This window comes from Mytilus galloprovincialis, chromosome 5 (assembly GCF_965363235.1).
Source record: "Mytilus galloprovincialis chromosome 5, xbMytGall1.hap1.1, whole genome shotgun sequence".
Lineage (NCBI taxonomy): Eukaryota > Metazoa > Mollusca > Bivalvia > Mytilida > Mytilidae > Mytilus > Mytilus galloprovincialis.
The window spans coordinates 84,399,390-84,421,189 of NC_134842.1; the positions used below are offsets into that span (position 1 = coordinate 84,399,390).

At 34.0% G+C, this 21,800-nt stretch overlaps 1 protein-coding gene and 1 long non-coding RNA gene across 5 annotated transcripts in view; one reads left to right on the plus strand and one right to left on the minus strand.

Moving 5' to 3' along the window:
* LOC143076565 (uncharacterized) overlaps positions 1–20,572 on the plus strand; it is a 32,538-nt gene extending 11,966 nt beyond the window's left edge. For both annotated transcript variants that reach the window (XR_012978695.1, XR_012978696.1), the window contains 2 exons: positions 7,707–13,146; positions 20,007–20,572. This is a non-coding gene — a long non-coding RNA (uncharacterized LOC143076565). The remainder of the gene's footprint in view (positions 1–7,706; positions 13,147–20,006) is intronic.
* LOC143076563 (uncharacterized) overlaps positions 1–21,800 on the minus strand; it is a 29,859-nt gene that overhangs the window by 7,909 nt on the left and 150 nt on the right. For 2 of the 3 annotated variants that reach the window (XM_076252389.1, XM_076252388.1), the window contains exons 1-4: positions 21,332–21,533; positions 6,669–6,984; positions 5,875–6,003; positions 436–4,258 (exon numbers count right to left, since the gene is read on the minus strand). In XM_076252389.1, coding sequence (XP_076108504.1) covers positions 2,081–4,258; positions 5,875–6,003; positions 6,669–6,984; positions 21,332–21,429 — 2,721 coding nt within the window. In that variant the 5' untranslated portion in view covers positions 21,430–21,533 and the 3' untranslated portion in view covers positions 436–2,080. The other variant, XM_076252390.1, reaches the window with a different exon arrangement.

A 21,800-nucleotide genomic window follows, 5' to 3' on the forward strand; every position in this document is an offset into this window, starting at 1 on the left:
AAAACTTAATAATCATGAATTCAACCTAATATATTCTCTTCTCCACATCACCCCCCCCCCCCCCCCCCCCCCAAACCCTGGTTGTGGCTTGTTGCTGTGTCCATATTTGTTTTTTCGTTCATTTTTTTTACATTAATTAGGCCTTGTTTTCTGGGTTGAATTGTTTTACATTTGTCATTTTAGTGCCTTTTATAGCTTATTCTGCAGTATGGGCTTTACTCATTGTTGAAGGCAGTACAGTGACCTGTAGTTGTTTAACTTCTGTGTCATTTGGTCTCTTGTGAAGATTTGTATCATTGGCAATCACACAACTTCTTTTTTTTATATTCATGTTTTCTTTGGTTATACATCAGGTTCTATTATTAGTGGGGAAATCTCAAAAAGAAGTTGAAATTAACCTCAAATAACAAAATTATGTGGCTTAATAAAACATACCTTTCTACTAACTTCCTTTTCGCCAGTTATGTCCCAGAATGTGGCAACTGCATGTCCCAGATTCTTGTGATGAAATAACCAAACATTTTGCTGAATAAAATGATCAAGTGCATAGGCCTGTCCCAGTTTTTTGTGATGAAATAACCAAACATTTTGCTGAATTGAATGTACCAAGTTGAAAAGGCTTGTCCCAGTTTTCTTGTGATGAAATAACGAAACAATTTGCTGAATTGAATGTACCAAGTTGAAAAGGCTTGTCCCATTTTTTTCGTGATGAAATAACCAAACATTTTGCTGAATTGAATGTACCAAGTTGAAAAGGCTTGTCCCATTTTTTTCGTGATGAAATAACCAAACATTTTGCTGAATTGAATGTTCCAGTGGCAAAGGTTCGTCCCAGTTTCTTGTGATGAAATAACCAAACATTTTGCTGAAATGAATGTTCCAGTGGCAAAGGTTCGTCCCAGTGTTCTTGTGATGAAATAACCAAACATTTCGCTGAATATACCAAGTGGCAAATGGATATCCTACTTTTCCTGTAATGAAAGAACTAAATGTCTTGCTGAAACAGATGACTTACTCCTAAGTATATTGGCAAATGCATAAATGTCCTACTTTTGCTGTGATGAAATAACTAAATGTGTTGCTGAAACAGATGACACACTCCTAAGTATATTGGCAAATGCATAGATGTCCTACTTTTGCTGTGATGAAATAACTAAATGTCTTGCTGAAACAGACGACTTACTCCTAAGTATATTGGCAAATGCATAGATGTCCTACTTTTGCTGTGATGAAATAACTAAATGTCTTGCTGAAACAGATGACTTACTCCTAAGTATATTGGCAAATGCATAGATGTCCTACTTTTGCTGTGATGAAATAACCAAACGTCTTGCTGAACCAGATTAATGCATACATGTCCCCGTTTTGCTGTGATGAAATAACCAAACGTCTTGCTGAACCAGATTAATGCATACATGTCCCAGTTTTGCTGTGATGAAATAACCAAACGTCTTGCTGAAACAGTTCAACGCATACATGGATGACTTTTGCTGTGATGAAATAACCAAACGTTTTGCTGAAACAGTTTAATGCATACACGGATGACTTTTGCTGTGATGAAATAACCAAACGTTTTGCTGAAACAGTTTAATGCATACATAGATGACTCTTGCTGTGATGAAATAACTAAATGTCTTGCTGAAACAGTTAAATGCATACATGGATGACTTTTGCTGTGATGAAATAACTAAATGTCTTGCTGAAACAGTTAAATGCATACATGGATGACTTTTGCTGTGATGAAATAACCAAACATCTTGCTGAAAGTTAAATGCATACATGGCTGACTTTTGCTGTGATGAAATAACCAAACATTTCACTGATTGCGATTTCTTTTGGCACATGAATGGTTCTGTAAACGTGCGATTGACTCAAAACATATCTTGCTGCAATGTTCCATTTGATTTGTGATGAAATAACCAAACATTTCACTGAATTGAATAATTTTCTATGCAATGTTCCATTTGATTTGTGATGAAATAATGAAGCATTTCACTGAATTGATAAATTTTCCATATATATGTATGTATATGAAAATTGACATCATATTATATTTTTTTTAAATTAAAGTCTAGATTAATCAAGTGGATTTTCCTCTACCACGACCTTTTCCCTTTCCTTTACCTTTTCTGCTGCAATTAGGACAGAACCAATTATTCTGGTCTTTCTTCAAAAATTTCTCTGTTCCTTTGATATTTACACATTTGTAATGGAACCAGCAGTTGCATTTGTCACATGCAATACTTTCAAATTGCATTTCTGCTGGTTCCCAATCGCATTCCAACATACATAAGGAACAAATATATATTTCACTTTCAGACCATTCATGTGCCAAGTTTTTCTTTTTTGAAAGAGATAAGTGTTCATCATCTTTACTACATTTATTCTTCCTTTTAGGACTAACAACCTTCGAAGTAGAAGGGGTTTGCCTATCGCCCAAGGCTTGTATTTTTGTCCTTAATGCCTGTTTTTTTTTCCTTGGAATGGTTCTTTTGAAATATTTTAAAGAATCAACAAAAGAAATTCTAATAAAATGTTCAGTTACATCCCGATATAATTCCATAATAAGTGTTAAAAATAGTTCATCTTCAATTTTACCATCATCCTGAATATCAAATAATGAAATCCATTTGCCAATTAGTACATCATCATTATCAACAGCATTCCTACAATGGTTATGCAAGTCTTCCAAATATAAATGCATTTGTTTCAGACTTAATTTATGTTGTAATACACTATGTAAAGACAGGAAAAAGTTAAATACACTGTCATTTGGTATTGTTAAACCCCTCGATGGTCCTTGTTTAAAATCAATTTCAACCATACTTTCATCATTGTCAGCAACATCTAATTCACTAATGCGAAACTGCTTCAGCAAACACTGTTTTTTATAGTCCATCCTCATAGCCAGCTTGCTTTTTTTGGTGCTCTGACCCATTTTTCTTAATACAGACTCTTTTAAACGTTTAGTAATTTTTTGGACACAGGCTCCAGTCAAATACCTAATTTTGCTTTTTCCTGCTGAGGACAATTCTTCCTCTATGCTTGTTTCAGCCTCAATGTCAGTTATCTGTTTAGCAGTTACAGCTTTAGCTTTTTTTTCTATTTCTTTATTCATTAACCAAAATACTATTTTGGATGACAATTTATTCTGATATTTATTTATATTGTTCACTTTAAATAGTTTCTGAATAGACAATATATGTTTATCAGATAACACAAATTCATTCAACTTGGTGTATGCATTAATCCAATTATCAGATTTATCCAATTTCGCACTAACAATGGCATCAACATTATAATATAGATAATTCACATGGTCTTCCAAAGGTAATGATACGAAGAAATCAGGAGATATATCCGACATAAATGGCGCAGATTTATTTTCTGTTTGAAATTCAAAAATATCCCATGGTGAAGCTAAAACTGGCAGTTCATCCATGTCCATACAAATATAAGTATCATCTGGATCCTGATCAGTTGGGTCATCTGGCGGGGGACATTCGACAGATGGCATAACAAATGTATCCTTACAACAGGATAAATCATCTAAAAAATCATTAAAAACTCTGTCATAAAATTCATAAACAATATCTGGATGTTTCTTATTAGCAGCTGAACTGTTATAATTAACCAGCCTTAAACCGTCAATGCTGACTGCACGCCCAACTGCAACACCCATCTGTCCTGGAGCAAAAAATGAAAAAGAATCAACTTCCACATTTTGCAGTGTCTGTCCTTGTGCTCTATGTACAGTAAGTGCAAATGCCAATATTACAGGAAACTGTTTCCTGCTAGCCAAATTCTTCTGTTGTTTCAGATCAAAAACATCAAAGGAAGCTCTTTCAAGAGTAACTAACTTTCCATTAAAGTTGATAATAGGAAGACTATCCTTTGCCACATGGTGTACAACTCCCTGCATGCCATTACAAAGTCCCTGAGTAATATTTTTGACTAAAATGACTTTGGCACCTTTCTTCAACAGTAGGCTTTTGGGAGCCACACAGTCTCTCAAAATACGTACATTCCCTTCATCTTCAGCCTTGTAAACCACCAAGTCTTCATCTATTTCTTCCAACATTTCATGATTAATAAACTGAGCATCAAAATTGGTTCCAAATAATTTTGTGACTTCATGATTTGGTACATTCAATGGACGATCCAGTTGTTTTAGGAAAGAAACAGTTTGTTCATCTGGCATTCCATCACAAAGCTGGTTTACTGCTTTAATGAGCATAACCTCATGCTGCCTGACAACCTGAAAAAAAAGTGAATCAAAATACTTTAAGTGGCTAATGTTTTACAAGAAGTGTGAAGCAGCTACCAATTCAGAAATTGTTTGAATTTCTAAGATTTTAAATTAACTAACATTTTGCATGATTTTTTTTAATAGTCGTTTTTGGCTTTGAACTAGCTGTCAGTAACTGCGAGTACTTTCAGATCAGTACTAATAGTCATTCTGTTGTTGGGATGTTTAAGTGCTGAGCCACTCTGTTTTTGTTAGATGTATTTCTATCCATCTGATGAGTTGAGCCTTTTTCAACTGATTTTTATAGTTCGTTCCTTTATGTTGTACTGTTACACCACTGTCCAAGGTTAGGGGGAGGGTTAGGATCTGGCTAACATGTTTAACCCCGCCACATTATTTAAGTATGTGCCTGTCCCAAGTCAGGAGCCTGTAATTCAATGGTTGTCGTTTGTTGCTGTGTTACATATTTGTTTTTCGTTCTTTTATTTATACATTAATTTGGCCGTTGTTTGAATTGTTTTACATTTGTTATTTCGGGGCCTTTTAAAGCTGACTATGCGGTATTGGCTTTGCTCATTGTTGAAGGGGGTACGGTGACCTATAGTCGTTAATTTCTTTCTCATTTAATTTGGTCTCTTGTTTAGAGTTGTCTCATTGGCAATTACACCAAATCTTTTTTTTTATATAGACATCAAAGAGATAGAAGCCATCACTGTGGGCCCCGCTGTAAATAACAAGACATTATCTTTACCATATGACATTTGAATCTCAACTGTTAACTAAGCTTTTGACTTTGATCTTTTTACATATAAAAGGACACACCCTCTGATGTCAATTGATATACATGTCAAGTAAGAACTTTGAAATCATAATGCTTTTTAAGATATAGAGCCGACACAATCTTTTCAATAGACCATGGCCATGGGGTTCTATACTGAAACCTAAGTTTTTTACCTAGAACTTTGACCTACAAAATTTTGAAATGATAATGGTTCTCAAGATATAGAGCAGACACAGTTTGTTACAGACGGACAGACTGTTCATATATATGTCGACCTGCCACTAGACAGGGCCCTAATTATATACTACTTTGAAGGACAAATAAAAGCTTTTACAATATACTAATTTTTTCCTTGTTTAAATATACAGTTTTCCATGGGTACAAGATTTATTTCAATCAAGTAATAGATACTCAAGATATCATCAGGAAATCAATGACCAAGGAACAGACAGGCATAGCAATAAATGTTTGCTCCCTATATTTTATGAGTCTTGTCCTCAGTCATGCTAATGTATCAAATTTGTGCCTCTTGCACTATCATATGTTCAGTGGACCTTGAAATTGGGTTAAAAACTATAACTTGGCATTAAAATGGAAATATCATATCATAGGGAACATGTGTACTGAGTTTCAAGTTGATTGGACTTCAACTTCATCAAAAACTACCCTGACCGGTCATGGGACAGACAGACCAGAAAACATAATGCCCCTCTACTATCGTAGGTGGGGCATAATTAAAATAGCATACACAATAACCTGAATAAAAGGGAGAAAAATCTGATCCAAAAATATGTACCGGTATATATACTTGATAGGGTTTTAGCATGAATTGAACATATTTTACCTCTATTAAATTTATGTGATGAGGAAATGACAAATTGAATTTATCACTTTCAAAGCAGTATGCACCGTGATCATCATATCGGCGATTTGGTACTGGTGGCAACTGTTTAAAATCACCACATCCTATCACCTGTGGGAAAAAAACATGAATTACATTTTCTATGATCTTGGTGATATATAAATCAATAATTTATGCGACAAAAATTTCATGGGACGGACTGAGTGATGGACAGACATTTGTAAAAAAGTACACCCCCTTTTTTAAAGTGGGAGTATAATAAACCTAAATTGCTGCCCTTTATAGCTTACTATTCAATATGAACTAATGTTCCATGTTGAAGGCTGTACTTTGACCTATAATTGTTGAACTTTTTATACATTGTGACTTAGATAGAGTTATCTCATTGACACTCATATCACATGTTATCATTTGTAATTATTTGGTTTCTAAGTTATGAAGACACAGATAGAATTTTTATATTAATATAAATAATTATGAATTTAATTGCACAAATCCATTTTAAATCATGCATGAAAGACCATAATTCTTTAACTCATATAGAACAAGACAATTAAGAAAAATCATAGTGAGCTGAACATCTAAATAGTGGTATATATTTGTATCTATTGTTTGGCTGATGTTCTTAAAAAGTTAAATGTCCTTAATTTAGCTACTTTATTCTGAAAAATTAAAAAAATATATACATGTATAATTGTTTGCTTTGTGCATAGCTGATGTACCTTTGTCAGTCATTTCATACACATTATCAAACACATTATAATAGCAAATAATACCTGTATACCACCAAAAATTTTGGTATTCTTTTTGACATGCCTGCACACAAATTCAACCATTTCAAACACTTTTAATGACAGCATTGATATTTCATCAATTATCAGTGTATCAGCTTCTTCAATTCTCTTCTTGGCATTAGAAAACTGGTCATCATTGTCAAATAATTCTGCCAACTTTTCATATGTATGACGACCATCAAGTATCCCGGCCCAATGGTGCAAAGTAGTTGCACCATGGCCAATCTGCAGACTTGCCATTCCAGTAGTTGCAGTAACTGCCACATTAAGATTTAATTTTAACGATTGCACAATTTTTCTATAAAGAAAATATTACAATTAGTTCTGAAATATAAACCAATTCTTAGAGCTAATTAAAAAGCATCATGTTGTCAATATTTGTATGTAAGCTTATCTAATCTGATCATTCTTATAATATATATAAACTCGAGACTTGACTATACTTTTAAAAATTAATTCTTAGTCTGTATTTTTTTGGTGTGTCATATTGTTACACCACTTCTCTTATATATAAATAAAAAGGAAAGGGTTGTTGAACATTAAGCTATACATGGCTCTATGTTGAAGGCCCTACTTTAAGCTATACATGGTTCTATGTTATAGGCCCTACATTAAGCTATACAGGGCTCTACATTGAAGGCCCTACTGTAAGCTATACATGGCTCTATGTTAAAGGCCCTACATAAAGCTATACATGGCTCTATGTTGAAGGCCCTACTTTAAGTTATACATGGTTCTAAGTTGAAGGCCCTACTTTCAGCTATACCGATCTACGTTGAAGGCCCTACTGAAAGCTATATGGCTCTACTTAAGGTCCTATTGTAAGCTATAAGTGCGAAAATATAATTTATAAAACTACATTGTGTCTTTGATAGTATTGTCTGGTTGGCACTCATACCACATTAACACATCATCTTATTTTTATACTGTAAAAATATATCATAATTAAAACCATATATTTTATTTGGGTTATATTGCTAGATGTTAACATGAGCACTTACATTATTTTTTATATTGCAGGTTGGCAGTTAATTATGTAAATGTAGAGGAGGAGGAGTGCGAGACAAAATTGCTGGACATATATGAAGCTTGCTTGGCATTCTACTCATTGAAGAAACAAGCACCTCCTAGTAAAGACTTAGTAGGTAAGCTGATACCAAGAATTTTTGGTGTCAGTTCTACCAATAAATTCTTTAAAAGTGATTACAAAAAAAAAATTGTATACGAACAGTTAAAATTGAGGCCTCAGAATAGCAGCCCTGTAGTTATTCCAGCTTATTGTTCAGCTCTTGAGGAAGAAAATCATTATAAAATAAGATGTCCTTTACCAACTCTGCTTAATAATGAACAACAATTTTGTGATGTAACATTTGGCAAAGATGACACATGGCTGACACTGAATAATACAAATTTCAAAAGTGGATTTCCACTGCAGATAAACCAGGCAAATGTGGATGGTATGCTTAATGTTATATGTTCCCTTAAACTTTGTACTGGGATAAAAACTCATGCTGAAGTCAATTCAAGTGCATTTCATAAGGAAACTTGTTGTTTGTTGAATGACCCTGAAAATAGTTATGAAACACTGAAATCAAAATCCTGTCAAATTATGTTAAACTGGATCGGAAAAAGTGTAACCTGCATGAGATGTGTAGATTCATATTCTAAAACACAATCCAAGAATAAAAGCAAGAAACGGCTTAATGAAAATGAAAATTTATCCCAACTGAACGTTAAAAAAAAATGTGTCGATGAAAGACCAGCTTTAAAAGAAATGAAAAATAGTATGAATTGTATTGAACCAGAATCTTTGAAACCTTTGCCTGAAAATAAAATTATAACCACTCAAATTAATGAAAATCAAGCTATTTCTATTCCCGATGAAACTGTGAAAAATCCAATCGATGAAAATCAACCTATTTCTATTCCTGATGAAACTGTGAAAAATTCAATCCAACTTTCAAAGAAGGATCATGATGATCTAGAAGAAATTTTGAAGTTAGTTTTAAAAACGGATGTCTCAGAAAATTTTGTACTTCTATTGATATCGCAGCTGAATAACTGCAAAAAAGGTTTAGATGTTCATCATAGAAGGTGGGACCCTAAAATAATTAGTTTGTGCCTAACTCTTTTTATAAGGTCTCCACAAACATACAATGACCTTAAACAATCTGGATTTCTTGAATTGCCATCAAAACGGTTATTGCAGTACTATAAAAATTCTGTAAAACAAACTCCTGGTTTTAACCAAGGTAATATTACTTGGATGACTAAAGAAATGGAAAAACAAAAAATTTCTGAATTTGGAAAACATGGAGGAATTGTAATAGACGAAATGTCTATTCAGGATGACCTAATTATCACAAAATCTGGTGATTCCTGGAATATTGTTGGCTTTGTTGATATGGACACCACTAACAATAATATTGATATAATTTGTAAAGGAAAAAAAACTGTGGCGCTTGCCACTCATGCTCTCCAGTTTGTTTTCCATGGACTTACTGGCTTCAGATGGCCTATTGCATATTTTGGATCTTATCCGGCAACAGCACATCAACTTTACACAACATTTTGGAAGTGTGTTGATATAATGGATGATCATGGCTTTACTATTGATTATGTTATGGCTGATGGAGCCTCAACCAATCGCACTTTCACAAATATGTTATTTAACAAATGTAATCCCAGGGAACATGATTTTGTGTTTCGTGATTTTTTTTGTAAAAGTCACAAAATGTTTGCTATTCAGGATATAATGCATGTCATTAAAAAAATTAGAAATAATACAGAGTCTAGTAAACAGGAACACAAAACAAAAGCTGGAAGATATCTCATTATTAATGATAAACCAATAATATGGGAGCACTGGATTGAAGCATTTAAATTCAATTTTCAAAATGGCTTTGCAATACATCATAAGCTTACAGAGGAACATATATATCTGACACCTGCATCAAAAATGCGCAATCAATTGGCAATTCATGTATTAAACAAGGACATGCTTTATCTCATGAAATCGTATCAGGCAACTTTACCCAGGCCTGAGATGTTGGCATCAACTGTAGAGCTACTTGAACATACCTCCCAGTTGGTAGAAATATTTTGTACCCAGAATCAGACAGTTTCATCAATGGATAATCCAAAGTTTGCAAAACTAATGAACATTCTTAACTTTTTTAATTCGTGGGAAGAGACTGTAAAAAAATCTGTTATGATGGTAGACTCCAAAAATTTAATAACCAGAGAAACCCGAGAAGACATTAATTCGTCAATAATGGGATTTATTTCACTTTGTCAAGTTATGCTTAAGAATGGTAATAGCATTAACCCTGGGTATCTTAATTCCGATTTAGTGGAAAACTTGTTTGGCCAACAAAGAGGAATAAGGAATGGTGCCAACACAAACCCAACTTTAGCACAGTATGGGCCTGCAAATACGGCTATAATTCTTGGGCAATGCACTGTCTCCAATAAATCGAATTCTGGAAAAACAGCCTCCTTTTTCACAGCAACAACACCATGTCCTTTGAACCCAGCTAGAAATAAGTCCAATGTTGCTATGAAGAGAGGAATTCGACTTTAATGTCACAATAATCAATCACATTTTATATAAAAAATTAACCTTTTAAAGATTTTAAGCTTTTAGTAAGATTTTATTAGCTCACCTGGCCCGAAGGGCCAAGTGAGCTTTTCTCATCACTTGGCGTCCGTCGTCCGTCGTCGTCGTTAACTTTTACAAAAATCTTCTCCTCTGAAACTACTGGGCCAAATCAAACCAAACTTGGCCACAATCATCATTGGGGTATCTAGTTTAAAAAATGTGTGGCGTGACCCGGTCAACCAACCAAGATGGCCGCCACGGCTAAAAATAGAACATAGGGGTAAAATGCAGTTTTTGGCTTATAACTCAAAAACCAAAGCATTTAGAGCAAATCTGACATGGGGTAAAAATGTTTATCAGGTCAAGATCTATCTGCCCTGAAATTTTCAGATGAATCGGTCAATCGGTTGTTGGGTTGCTGCCCCTGAATTGGTAATTTTGAAGAAATTTTGCTGTTTTTGGTTATTATCTTGAATATTATTATAGTTAGAGATAAACTGTAAACAGCAATAATGTTCAGCAAAGTAAGATCTACAAATAAGTCAACATGACCAAAATGGTCAGTTGACCCGTTTAGGAGTTATTGCCCTTTATAGTCAATTTTTAACCATTTTTCGTTAATTAAAGTAATCTTTTACAAAAATCTTCTCCTCTGAAACTACTTGGCCAAATTAATCCAAACTTGGCCACAATCATCTTTGGGGTATCTAGTTTAAAAAATGTGTGGCGTGACCTGGTCAACCAACCAAGATGGCCGCCACGGCTAAAAATAGAACAAAGGGGTAAAATGCAGTTTTTGGCTTATAACTCAAAAACCAAAGCATTTTGAGGAAATCTGACATGGGATAAAAATGTTTATCAGGTCAAGATCTATCTGCCCTAAAATTTTCAGATGAATCGGTCAATCGGTTGTTGGGTTGCTGCCCCTGAATTGGTAATTTTGAGGAAATTTTAATGTTTTTGGTTATTATCTTGAATATTATTATAGTTAGAGATAAACTGTAAACAGCAATAATGTTCAGCAAAGTAAGATCTACAAATAAGTCAACATGACCTAAATGGTCAATTGACCCCTTAAGGAGTTATTGCCCTTTATAGTCAATTTTTAACAATTTTCATTAATTTGGTAAATTTATGTAAATTTTTACCAAATATAGTTCTCTGTTACTAATGGGCAAAGTTCATGATAGATATAATTGTAAGAAGCAAAATCGTTCAGTAAAGTAAGAACTTCAAACACATCACCATCACCAAAATACAATTTTGTCATGAATCCATTTGTGTCCTTTGTTTAATATGCACATAGACCAAGGTGAGCGACACAGGCTCTTTAGAGCCTCTAGTTTTGGTCTTAACATAGAAATTTATTCTCAGACAATAAAAGGCTTTGAGAAAAGGGAGTAAATGTTTCAGCGAAACATTTCATTATTTCATCACATGGACTCTGTGACATCCATAAAGCATCATAAAGGGCCAAAAAGAAATAGCGTGTCTAATTTGACCAAGAGATTCTTATTGTGACATTGAAATGAATTCTGGGACAATGAAAAGCCAATAAAATGGAAGTAAATGTTTCAGCAAAACATTTGGGTATTTCATCACATGGAATCTGTGACATCCATAAAGGGCCAAAAAGAAATAGCATGTCTAATTTGACCAAGAAATTCTAATTGTGACATTGAAATGAATTCTGGGACAATGAAAAGCCAATAAAATGGGAGTAAATGTTTCAGCAAAACATTTGGGTATTTCATCACATCAACTCTGTGACATCCATAAAGGGCCAAAAAGAAATAGCGTGTCTAATATGACCAAGAAATTCTTATTGTGACATTGAAATGAATTCTGGGACAATGAAAAGCCAATAAAATGGAAGTAAATGTTTCAGCAAAACATTTGGGTATTTCATCACATCAACTCTGTGACATCCATAAAGGGCCAAAAAGAAATAGCGTGTCTAATTTGACCAAGAAATTCTTATTGTGACATTGAAATGAATTCTGGGACAATGGAAAGCCAATAAAATGGGAGTAAATGTTTCAGCGAAAACATTTGGGTATTTCATCACATCAACTCTGTGACATCCACAAAAGGCCAAAAAGAAATAGCGTGTCTAATATGACCAAGAAATTCTTATTGTGACATTGAAATGAAATCTGGGACAATGAAAGGCCAATAAAACTAAACAATAAGCTGGAGTAAATGTTTCAGCAAAACATTTGGGTATTTCATCACATCAACTCTGTGACATCCATAAAGGGCCAAAAAGAAATAGCATGTCTAATTTGACCAAGAAATTCTTATTGTGACATTGAAATGAAATCTGGGACAATGAAAAGCCAATAAAATGGGAGTAAATGTTTCAGCGAAACATTTGGGTATTTCATCACATCAACTCTGTGACATCCATAAAGGGCCAAAAAGAAATAGCGTGTCTTATTTGACCAAGAAATTCTTATTGTGACATTGAAATGAAATCTGGGACAATGAAAAGCCAATAAAATGGGAGTAAATGTTTCAGCGAAACATTTGGGTATTTCATCACATCAACTCTGTGACATCCATAAAAGGCCAAAAAGAAATAGCGTGTCTAATTTGACCAAGAAATTCTTATTGTGACATTGAAATGAAATCTGGGACAATGGAAAGCCAATAAAATGGGAGTAAATGTTTCAGCGAAACATTTCATTATTTCATCACATGGAATCTGTGACATCCATAAAGGGCCAAAAAGAAATAGCGTGTGTAATTTGACCAAGAAATTCTTATTGTGACATTGAAATGAATTCTGGGACAATAAAAGATGGAAAAATATATAAACGACTTGTAGACAGATTTCAAGAAGCCAATCCTGTGAAGGTAAATAGATTATAATTTATATTTTTAATGACAAGAGTGTGTTAAGCAACTTGGGTTTTGAGGGGTAATTAACCAGAATAATGTCAGTTGTTATATATCCCATTGATCACCGATTGGTACATAAACGGCCTGAATGCATTTACTGTAAGAATGCATCTAACTGAAATTTTAATGTTAGAACATCACAGGATTTATTCATCATTTACTTTTAATTTAATTGTTATATCTATACATGTATTTAATAACTACCTTCTATGCTTAAAAAATGAGATATCTTTAATTTTGAATTTTCTAAACAAGACGCATTGGAAAGACCAATTATCATTAATATGGGCAATGATAAGCACATACATGTAAACTAGCGAATTTCTCCAAGGAACCGATATCATATGAGTTAGAGGGTTATTTCTTTCATCGCGTTGCAGGAAATGTTAAATTTGCTGATCACAGTTTACAGGAGTCAACAAAACTGTTCACAAAAAAACACGAATCGACAACTTACCTTCACCACTGTTCATGAAAAACAATGATTTAACACCTTCATCGCAAAGAATGTATGTTTAATTAATTATATTGATTAGGAGTTAAAAAACCCACAATAATCACAAGTTTCAGATAATAAATCAATGAAAAACGAATCACAGAGCGAAATTCCACGACACGAAGTACGAAAATAACCCATTAGCTCTTTCACGACGAAAGCACACCATAAAATAAAGGTGTTTAGAGCGTATGTTTTGTAGTTTCTACAATTATTTTAAATAAACCTTTATGTACATGTATGTATATCGCAAGTTTGTAGCCTGCGATGATTAAAAACATTTTTTAGAGTAGAAAATAATAAGCACAATTTACGAGAAATAGAAAATAAAAACAATACAGAATTGCATGACCCATCCATACTCTTAAAAAAAGTTGGGGTTAAATAATGGGCTCTACCAGCATAACAGATATATTGTAGTCTCTTCAAATAGTTACAAAAGGGGTTATAATGGGCTCTACCAGCATAACAGATATATTGTAGTCTCTTCAAATAGTTACAAAAGGGGTTATAATGGGTTCTACCAGCATAACAGATATATTGTAGTCTCTTCAAATAGTTACAAAAGGGGTTATAATGGGCTCAACCAGCATAACAGATATATTGTAGTCTCTTCAAATAGTTACAAAAGGGGTTATAATGGGCTCTACCAGCATAACAGATATATTGTAGTCTCTTCAAATAGTTACAAAAGGGGTTATAATGGGTTCTACCAGCATAACAGATATATTGTAGTCTCTTCAAATAGTTACAAAAGGGGTTATAATGGGTTCTACCAGCATAACAGATATATTGTAGTCTCTTCAAATAGTTACAAAAGGGGTTATAATGGGTTCTACCAGCATAACAGATATATTGTAGTCTCTTCAAATAGTTACAAAAGGGGTTATAATGGGCTCTACCAGCATAACAGATATATTGTACTCTCTTCAAATAGTTACAAAAGGGGTTGTGGTTTACCCCTGTAGACTGCCTCTATATTTCATTTGATTTGTTTAATTGTCCCATACAATATAAAATACATAATTGTAACAAGAGGATGTTACAAAGTCTCGCAAAAAAGCCCCTGTAATTATAAACCCCTTTGAACTACCCTTATAATATTTCCAATTTTAGCTTTATTTCGCTTTACTTGTTTTATTGTCCCATACAAGAATATAGATGGTTCAGGGTATGGATCTCAACCGTTTTAAATTCTCAAACAGGAAGGGGGTGTTGGTGACACCAGGGACTACACCAAATATAGTTCTACCATCCCTACAGTATCTGAAAACCAAATCATTGATGATTTAACATTGACCAATGAACCATGAAAATGAGGTCGAGGTCAGATGATAGTTGCCAGACAGACTTGTACACCTTACAAACATTCTATACACCAAATATAATCCACTTGATGCTTATAGTATCTGAGAAATAGACCAAATCGCAAAATTTAACTTTGACCAATGAACCATAAAAATGAGGTCAAGGTCAGATGATTATTGCCAGACAGACATGAACACCTTACAAACATTCCATACACCGAATATAATTGACTGAATTGTAATAATATCTGCAAAATAGACCAAAATACAAAAATTTAACTTTGACCACTAAACCATGAAAATGAGGTCAAGGTCAGATGACACCTGTCAGTTAGACATGTACACCTTACAATCATTCCATACACCAAATATAATTGACTGAATTGTATTAATATCTCCAAAATAGACCAAAACACAAAAATTTAACTTTGACCACTGAACCATGAAAATGAGTTCAAGGTCAGATGACACCTGTCAGTTGGACATGTACACCTTACAATCATTCCACACACCAAATATAGAAGACCTATTGCTGATAGTTTCTGAGATATGGACTTAACCCTGTAAACTTAACCTTGTTCACTGATCCATAAAATGATGTTGAGGTCATGTGAAAACCGACTGACAGACATGAGGACCTTGCAAGGTACGCACATACCAAATATAGATAGTTATCCTATTACTTATAATAAGTGAGAAATTAACATTGCAAAAAATTTGAACTAAGTATATAGTATCCAGGTCTTCTACCTTCTGAAATATTAAGCTTAAGTTAAGAGCTAAGGCCGCCGCCGGATCACTATCCCTTAGTGACAGTCTCGCTTTTTGCGAGACAATGAAATCCAAGAGTATTAAAGCGTACTATCGTAAACCTCCCTTGGCCTTCTTTTTTAATTTGGTACCTTAAAATACCCGTAATTAAACCCAAATGCACAAACGAGAGATTAATTGGAACAAGTGTGGACACAGATTAGTATGGATCTGAGAGTATTGCATGGCAATACATAGTCCCCTACCAGATAAAATTCATTGTTCCCAAAAACAAAATTCCAAGGACCATTACTGTGCAAAAAAATCATAAGACCAGAACACAATTATCACTTAATCTGTAACTTGTGATGTTTTAAATATATGCCAACAATCAAGTCAATATCTTTAAGCATTAAAAAACAAAATGTGGAAAACCAATTATTTGAGTGATTTTTTTTAAGTCCAAGGACCATAAAAATCGAGTTATTGTCCGATGGTGTTGAAAATCCCCCCCCCTTTTTTTTTATAAAGTCCCATAAATCCCAAACGCATATAATGAAATTTAAAAAAACTGAAAGGGAGCTTACATCAATAGACATAAACAATTCACCAAAGTTTCATGGACATTGGTGAAAGCATTTTTGAGTTATTGTCCAGGTGTTGAAAATTCACCCTTTTTTATGAATAAAGCCCCATAAATCCAAAACTTAAAATCTGAAATTAAAAAAAATACGAAAGGGAGCTTAAGTCAATAGATATGAACAATTGCCTTAAGTTTCATGGAAATTGGTGAAAGCATTTTTGAGTTATTGCCTGAAATGTGGAATACGGACGGACAATGGTATACCATAATACGTCCCGTCTTAGACGGGCGTATAAAAACTACCTTGACCAAAAACTTTAACTTGACACGGGACAGACAGACGAACAAACGGATGCACAGACCAGAAAACATAATGCCCCTCATAAAAAGTGTCTGTGAGGAAAACTGATCACTTATGTGATTTTTCTAAGTCCAAGGGCCATAACTCTGCAAAAAATCATCTGACCAGAAAAAAATTAGAACTTGATCTGTAACTTGTCATAGCTGTACTATATATCAAATATCAAACCACTATCTTAAAGCATGACGAAAACTAGACAAAGTGATGCCCCCACACTTCACTCTAAAGAAACTTTATTATAACAAAGTCAATGTAGGACTTTCTTTGAGATATTATTGTGTCTGGGAGACACAGATGATGCCCCCACAGATGCAAAGTGTTATTTCGGAAATGTCATGCACCTAGGCTAGCTGTTATGCATGTATATACTCCAAACATGACTAAGTTCAACAATCTCCAAAAATAGACCAAAACACAAAAATTTAACTTTGACCACTGAACCATGAAAATGAGGTCAAGGTCAGATGACACCTGTCACTTGGACATGTACACCTTACAATCATTCCATACACCAAATATAATTGACAGAATGCTAATAGTATCTGTGAAATAGACCAAAACACAAAAAATTAACTTTGACCACTGAACCATGAAAATGAGGTCAAGGTCAGATGACACCTGTCAGTTGGACATGTACAATCATTCCACACACCAAATATAGAATACCTATTGCTTATAGTTTTTAGATATGGACTTAACCCTGTAAACTTAACCTTGTTCACTGATCCATGAAAAGTATGAAGTATCCAGGTCTACCTTCTGAAATATTAAGCTCTAAGTCAAGAGCTAACGCAGCCATCGGATCACTATCCCTAAGTCTCGCTTTTTGCGACAAAAGTCGCAGACGAGACAAAAATCAAAACCCTGACCACATGCACACCTTCAATATATGTACAAACAGCTTGCAAAGTGAAAACTTCCTAGCATTTAAACTGTAGGAGGAGTTATTAGGAAACGCTATGCACCTCTTTTGCATGTTTATACTCCAAAAATTACTAAGTCCAACTATCTCCCAAAAGAGCAAATATTAATAATAAAAATCAAAACCCTGACCAAATGCACACCTTTAATATATGTACAAACAGATTGCAAAGTGAAAACTTCCTAGCATTCAAACTGTAGGATGAGTTATCCGGAATAACTATATACCTATAATGGGACGGACGGATGGACGGACGGGGGTAAAACAATATGCCCCCCAACTTTTAGTTGTGGGGGCATAAAAAGTGTGGAAAGCTGATTTGCCGGACTGACGGACAGACAGACAGACGGACAGAGTGCAAACCTAAAGTCCCCTTCAACTTTGTTGGTAGGGGACTAATAACTGCAATAAGGTCATGTTGATTTATTTGTAGATCTTTTTTTGCTTAATATTTTTGCTGTTTTTAACTCTCAATCTGTAATGATGTTCAAGATAAAAAAAAAAATTCTTTAAAACTTATTTCACCCAGGGCCTGTCTTATGTTGAAAACGCCTTCAAATGATTTTTTTTAACTATTTCAAAAAAGGATAATTTGGGCAGTGGTACCCTGACCCTTGCTCCCCCTTTTTACCCTTCCTTAAAATGAAGAAATCAGAGGCAGCAAACCAACGATTCATATGAAAAATTTCAGGGCAGACAAGTGTTGACCTGATTAACATATAAGAGTGGGGGTATAATATTATGAAACTTGTACACTGCTAAATAAAACGAACACCATAAAACACACATCAAACTCAAATTTAGGCATGAAGACTAATAAACATCTGATACTTCAATTTCCTTTTTGAAAAAAAAAAAGAAAATGCCTACCTACCTACCTACCTACCTACCCACTGTCTCAACATTTGGGTAGGGCTTTGGCAAACCAAAATATTTTTAAGTGTGGCCTTATCAATTAAAAAATTGCGAAATATGTTGCTCCTCTGGCCTCAGTTTTCTTTTACCAAATATGAAACTTATACAATGCAGCTAAAATTAATGAATCGCCCTGGTCATTTAATAATCATTACTTTATTTAAAATCCAACAAAACTAGCTATAAATTGCATATATAGAGAATTCATAATTTCAGGTGTATACAAACTGTATTATATTTACTATATTAAAATACATTCTGACAGCCATAGAATTGAAAAGGCTAAAATAAAAATATCTAGAAAACACAAATTTGTAAAGTGAAATTTTTGTCATTTAATTGTTCAAATCAGGGGACCTCATATGCATATTTCAGTTCATTCAATTAACAAACATTGAGCCATTCTGTTTTTGTTAGATGTATTTCTATCCATCTGATGAGTTGAGCCTTTTTCAACTGATTTTTATAGTTCGTTCTTATATGTTGTATTGTTACACCACTGTCCCAGTGTTGGGATCCCGCTTACATGTTTAACCCGCCACATTATTTATGTATGTGCCTGTCCCAAGTCAGGAGCCTGTAATTTAGTGGTTGTCGTTTGTTACTGTGTCACATATTTTTTTCTTTCATTTATTTGTACATTAATAAGGCAGTTAGTTTTCTCGTTAGAATTGTTTTACATTTTTCATTCCAGGGCCTTTTATAGCTGACTATGCGGTATGGGCTTTGCTCAATATTGAAGACCGTACAGTGACCTATAGTTGTTAATTTCTGTGTCCTTTGGTCTCTTGTGTAGAGTTGTCTCATTGGCAATTACACCACATCTTCTTTTTTATTATGTATTTTGTTCAATTGCCATTTTAATTTAAGCCATTTTCAATTATCATTTTACAGTGTGCCTTTTCGTGTTGTAGTTTTATACTGCTGTATTGGCAATTGGTAAAATATTCAAACCAACTGCATATCATATGCACCTGTCATAACCCAGGAACCTGTTGTTCAGTGTTTGTCATTGGTAGTTTGTTAGGTGTTTCTTGTTTCTAGTTTTGTAAATACAATGTAGATTAGACAATTTATTTTCCTGTTTGAATTGAGTTACACTGGTCATTTTGGGGCCCTTTATAGCTTGCTGTTCTGTCTTATGTAAGGCTCTGTGTTGAAGGCTGTACTGTGACCTATAATTGTTCACTTTTAATACATTGTGATTTGGATGGAAAGTTGTCTCATTGGCACACACACACACCAGATCTTATTCATGTAGAAATAAAAATAAAAGTGTGAACCCACAAATGCCTTTGACTATGCTCCTGTAAGATTGTGGATATTTCATTATTCTTTCCCATGTAACTTAGTAGCCCGGGGTGTGATGCCTTGAATATACAATGTATGACTGAAGATTATGCTAATAGATTTGGAGGTGAATGAAATGTTGGGTGACCAGGGTCATGGTGACAAATTCTTCAATGAACTTTATTTTTCAGGATGCTATCAAAAATGAGATATCCGCTCTGAATGGTTATCAGTGTTCGAGTAAAGTTGAGATTGACGACCACTTGCCACATGTATACTCTGCTGATCAAGGCAAAAGGATAATAAAAGATAAAAGCCAAGCTGGGTACTGAACACAATATAAAGGACACATTTCTATCATATAGTTTGTAAAACAAATTTATAATTTTTAGGGTGCATTGGGTGATTATATGTGTGATATCAAGTTTTTAAAAAGGCACCAACCATTCATCTTTAGAGGGGTGGGAAACCTTTATTTTCTCAGAACAAACTTTTTTATGTTTTAAAGGAACAAACTAATGTTTTATAGCATACAGAAACAACAAATATTTTTCTGAAACATAATGTATTTTTTTTGTACTTCTAACTGTTTAAGTGACCGGTCAAAATTTCTCAATGCATAAGACCAATGAAAATATGCATGGGACATAGATTTTTTTTATTGAAACAAATCATTTTCTTGACTTGCAAGACACAAGACAAGTCACACATACTTAGAAGTTACAGTTTGTTTGGTATTTTGGTTATGACTGTTTATAGTTTAGAATTAGGCTATGATTTAATTTTAGTAGGGGGAGGGGGGGGGGGACTATATTTTGGGCTGCCTTTTTCTAGTTGCAATCTCTGTCTAACATTTTTATTTTTTTTCACTATATGTGTGATATTTGGTCCCGTCTCTTTTTTATAACTTAATCCTGGATTGATTTGTCCAGCTGCTCCTCCTGCTTTTCACTCAAAACTTTGATCCTGTCCTGCCTTTTTTTAAATTGTATCCTAGCACGGGTTCAATGTCTTGATAAATTTGTACCGGGTTTAATGTTCAGTTTTTATATCCCCTCCCGTAAAACTTTTTTTTTTAACAAATGTCAGAAATTATCAAACATTTTTTCAAAAAAAAAAAAACACCCAACTTTCATTCAAAAGATGAATGATCAGTGCCTTAATTTAATTCACAATCTTTATAATAAGAGGACCACCATGCCAAGAATACATCCAATCCTCATTCATGGCATACTATCAGAAAAATGCGCCAATTTTTTTTCATCAAATTTTATCAATAATTTTAATTCATACGTGAATAAAATAGAATAAAACTCGAGATATTATATTTTTTCTGTTTTATTTATGCTTTTTCATGTTGAGATGAAGTAACAATCTCTCGAACAATCTTTATGCCTCAAGGACCCCGAGGCAAACAGGGCATACGACCAAAAATAACTTGCGCCAAATTTTCAGAGCTTTTATGTTTTACTTTTATCACGCATTTTTACTAATTGCTGATGAAATATACTCATACTTTACAATACTTGTCTTCCCTGTTCCACACATGCCTGTAATTAGCAAATTATGGCCCTCTCTTGCTTTGGCGAACGAAAATTCTCGTCTATTGTCCATTTTGACAGCTCTGGTAGAAAGAAATAATTTTGCGGGAAAGAAACCGGAAGTTCATGATGGTTCAAAAGTTCAAAAGTTCAATGTTCTAATGTTTATTCATGAAATACTATACCTCATTTACATATATTCACTGCTGATTGGAATTTCCTCGACTTCCTCCCATGGCCAAAAATAATGACAAGGATTCTGTCAGGACGTAAAAAGAAGCTGTAAATTAATAATTAGTGACCTGCAAAGTAGTTTAAGTGGTTAATTGAAGTAACAATATGTTTATTAGTTGACGCATAGCGTTTATTCCGATCAAAAAGTCCCAGATTCAAAAAAGTTAAAAAAAATTGAAAAACGCGTTGCATTCCTGTCGCTTCTCTCTA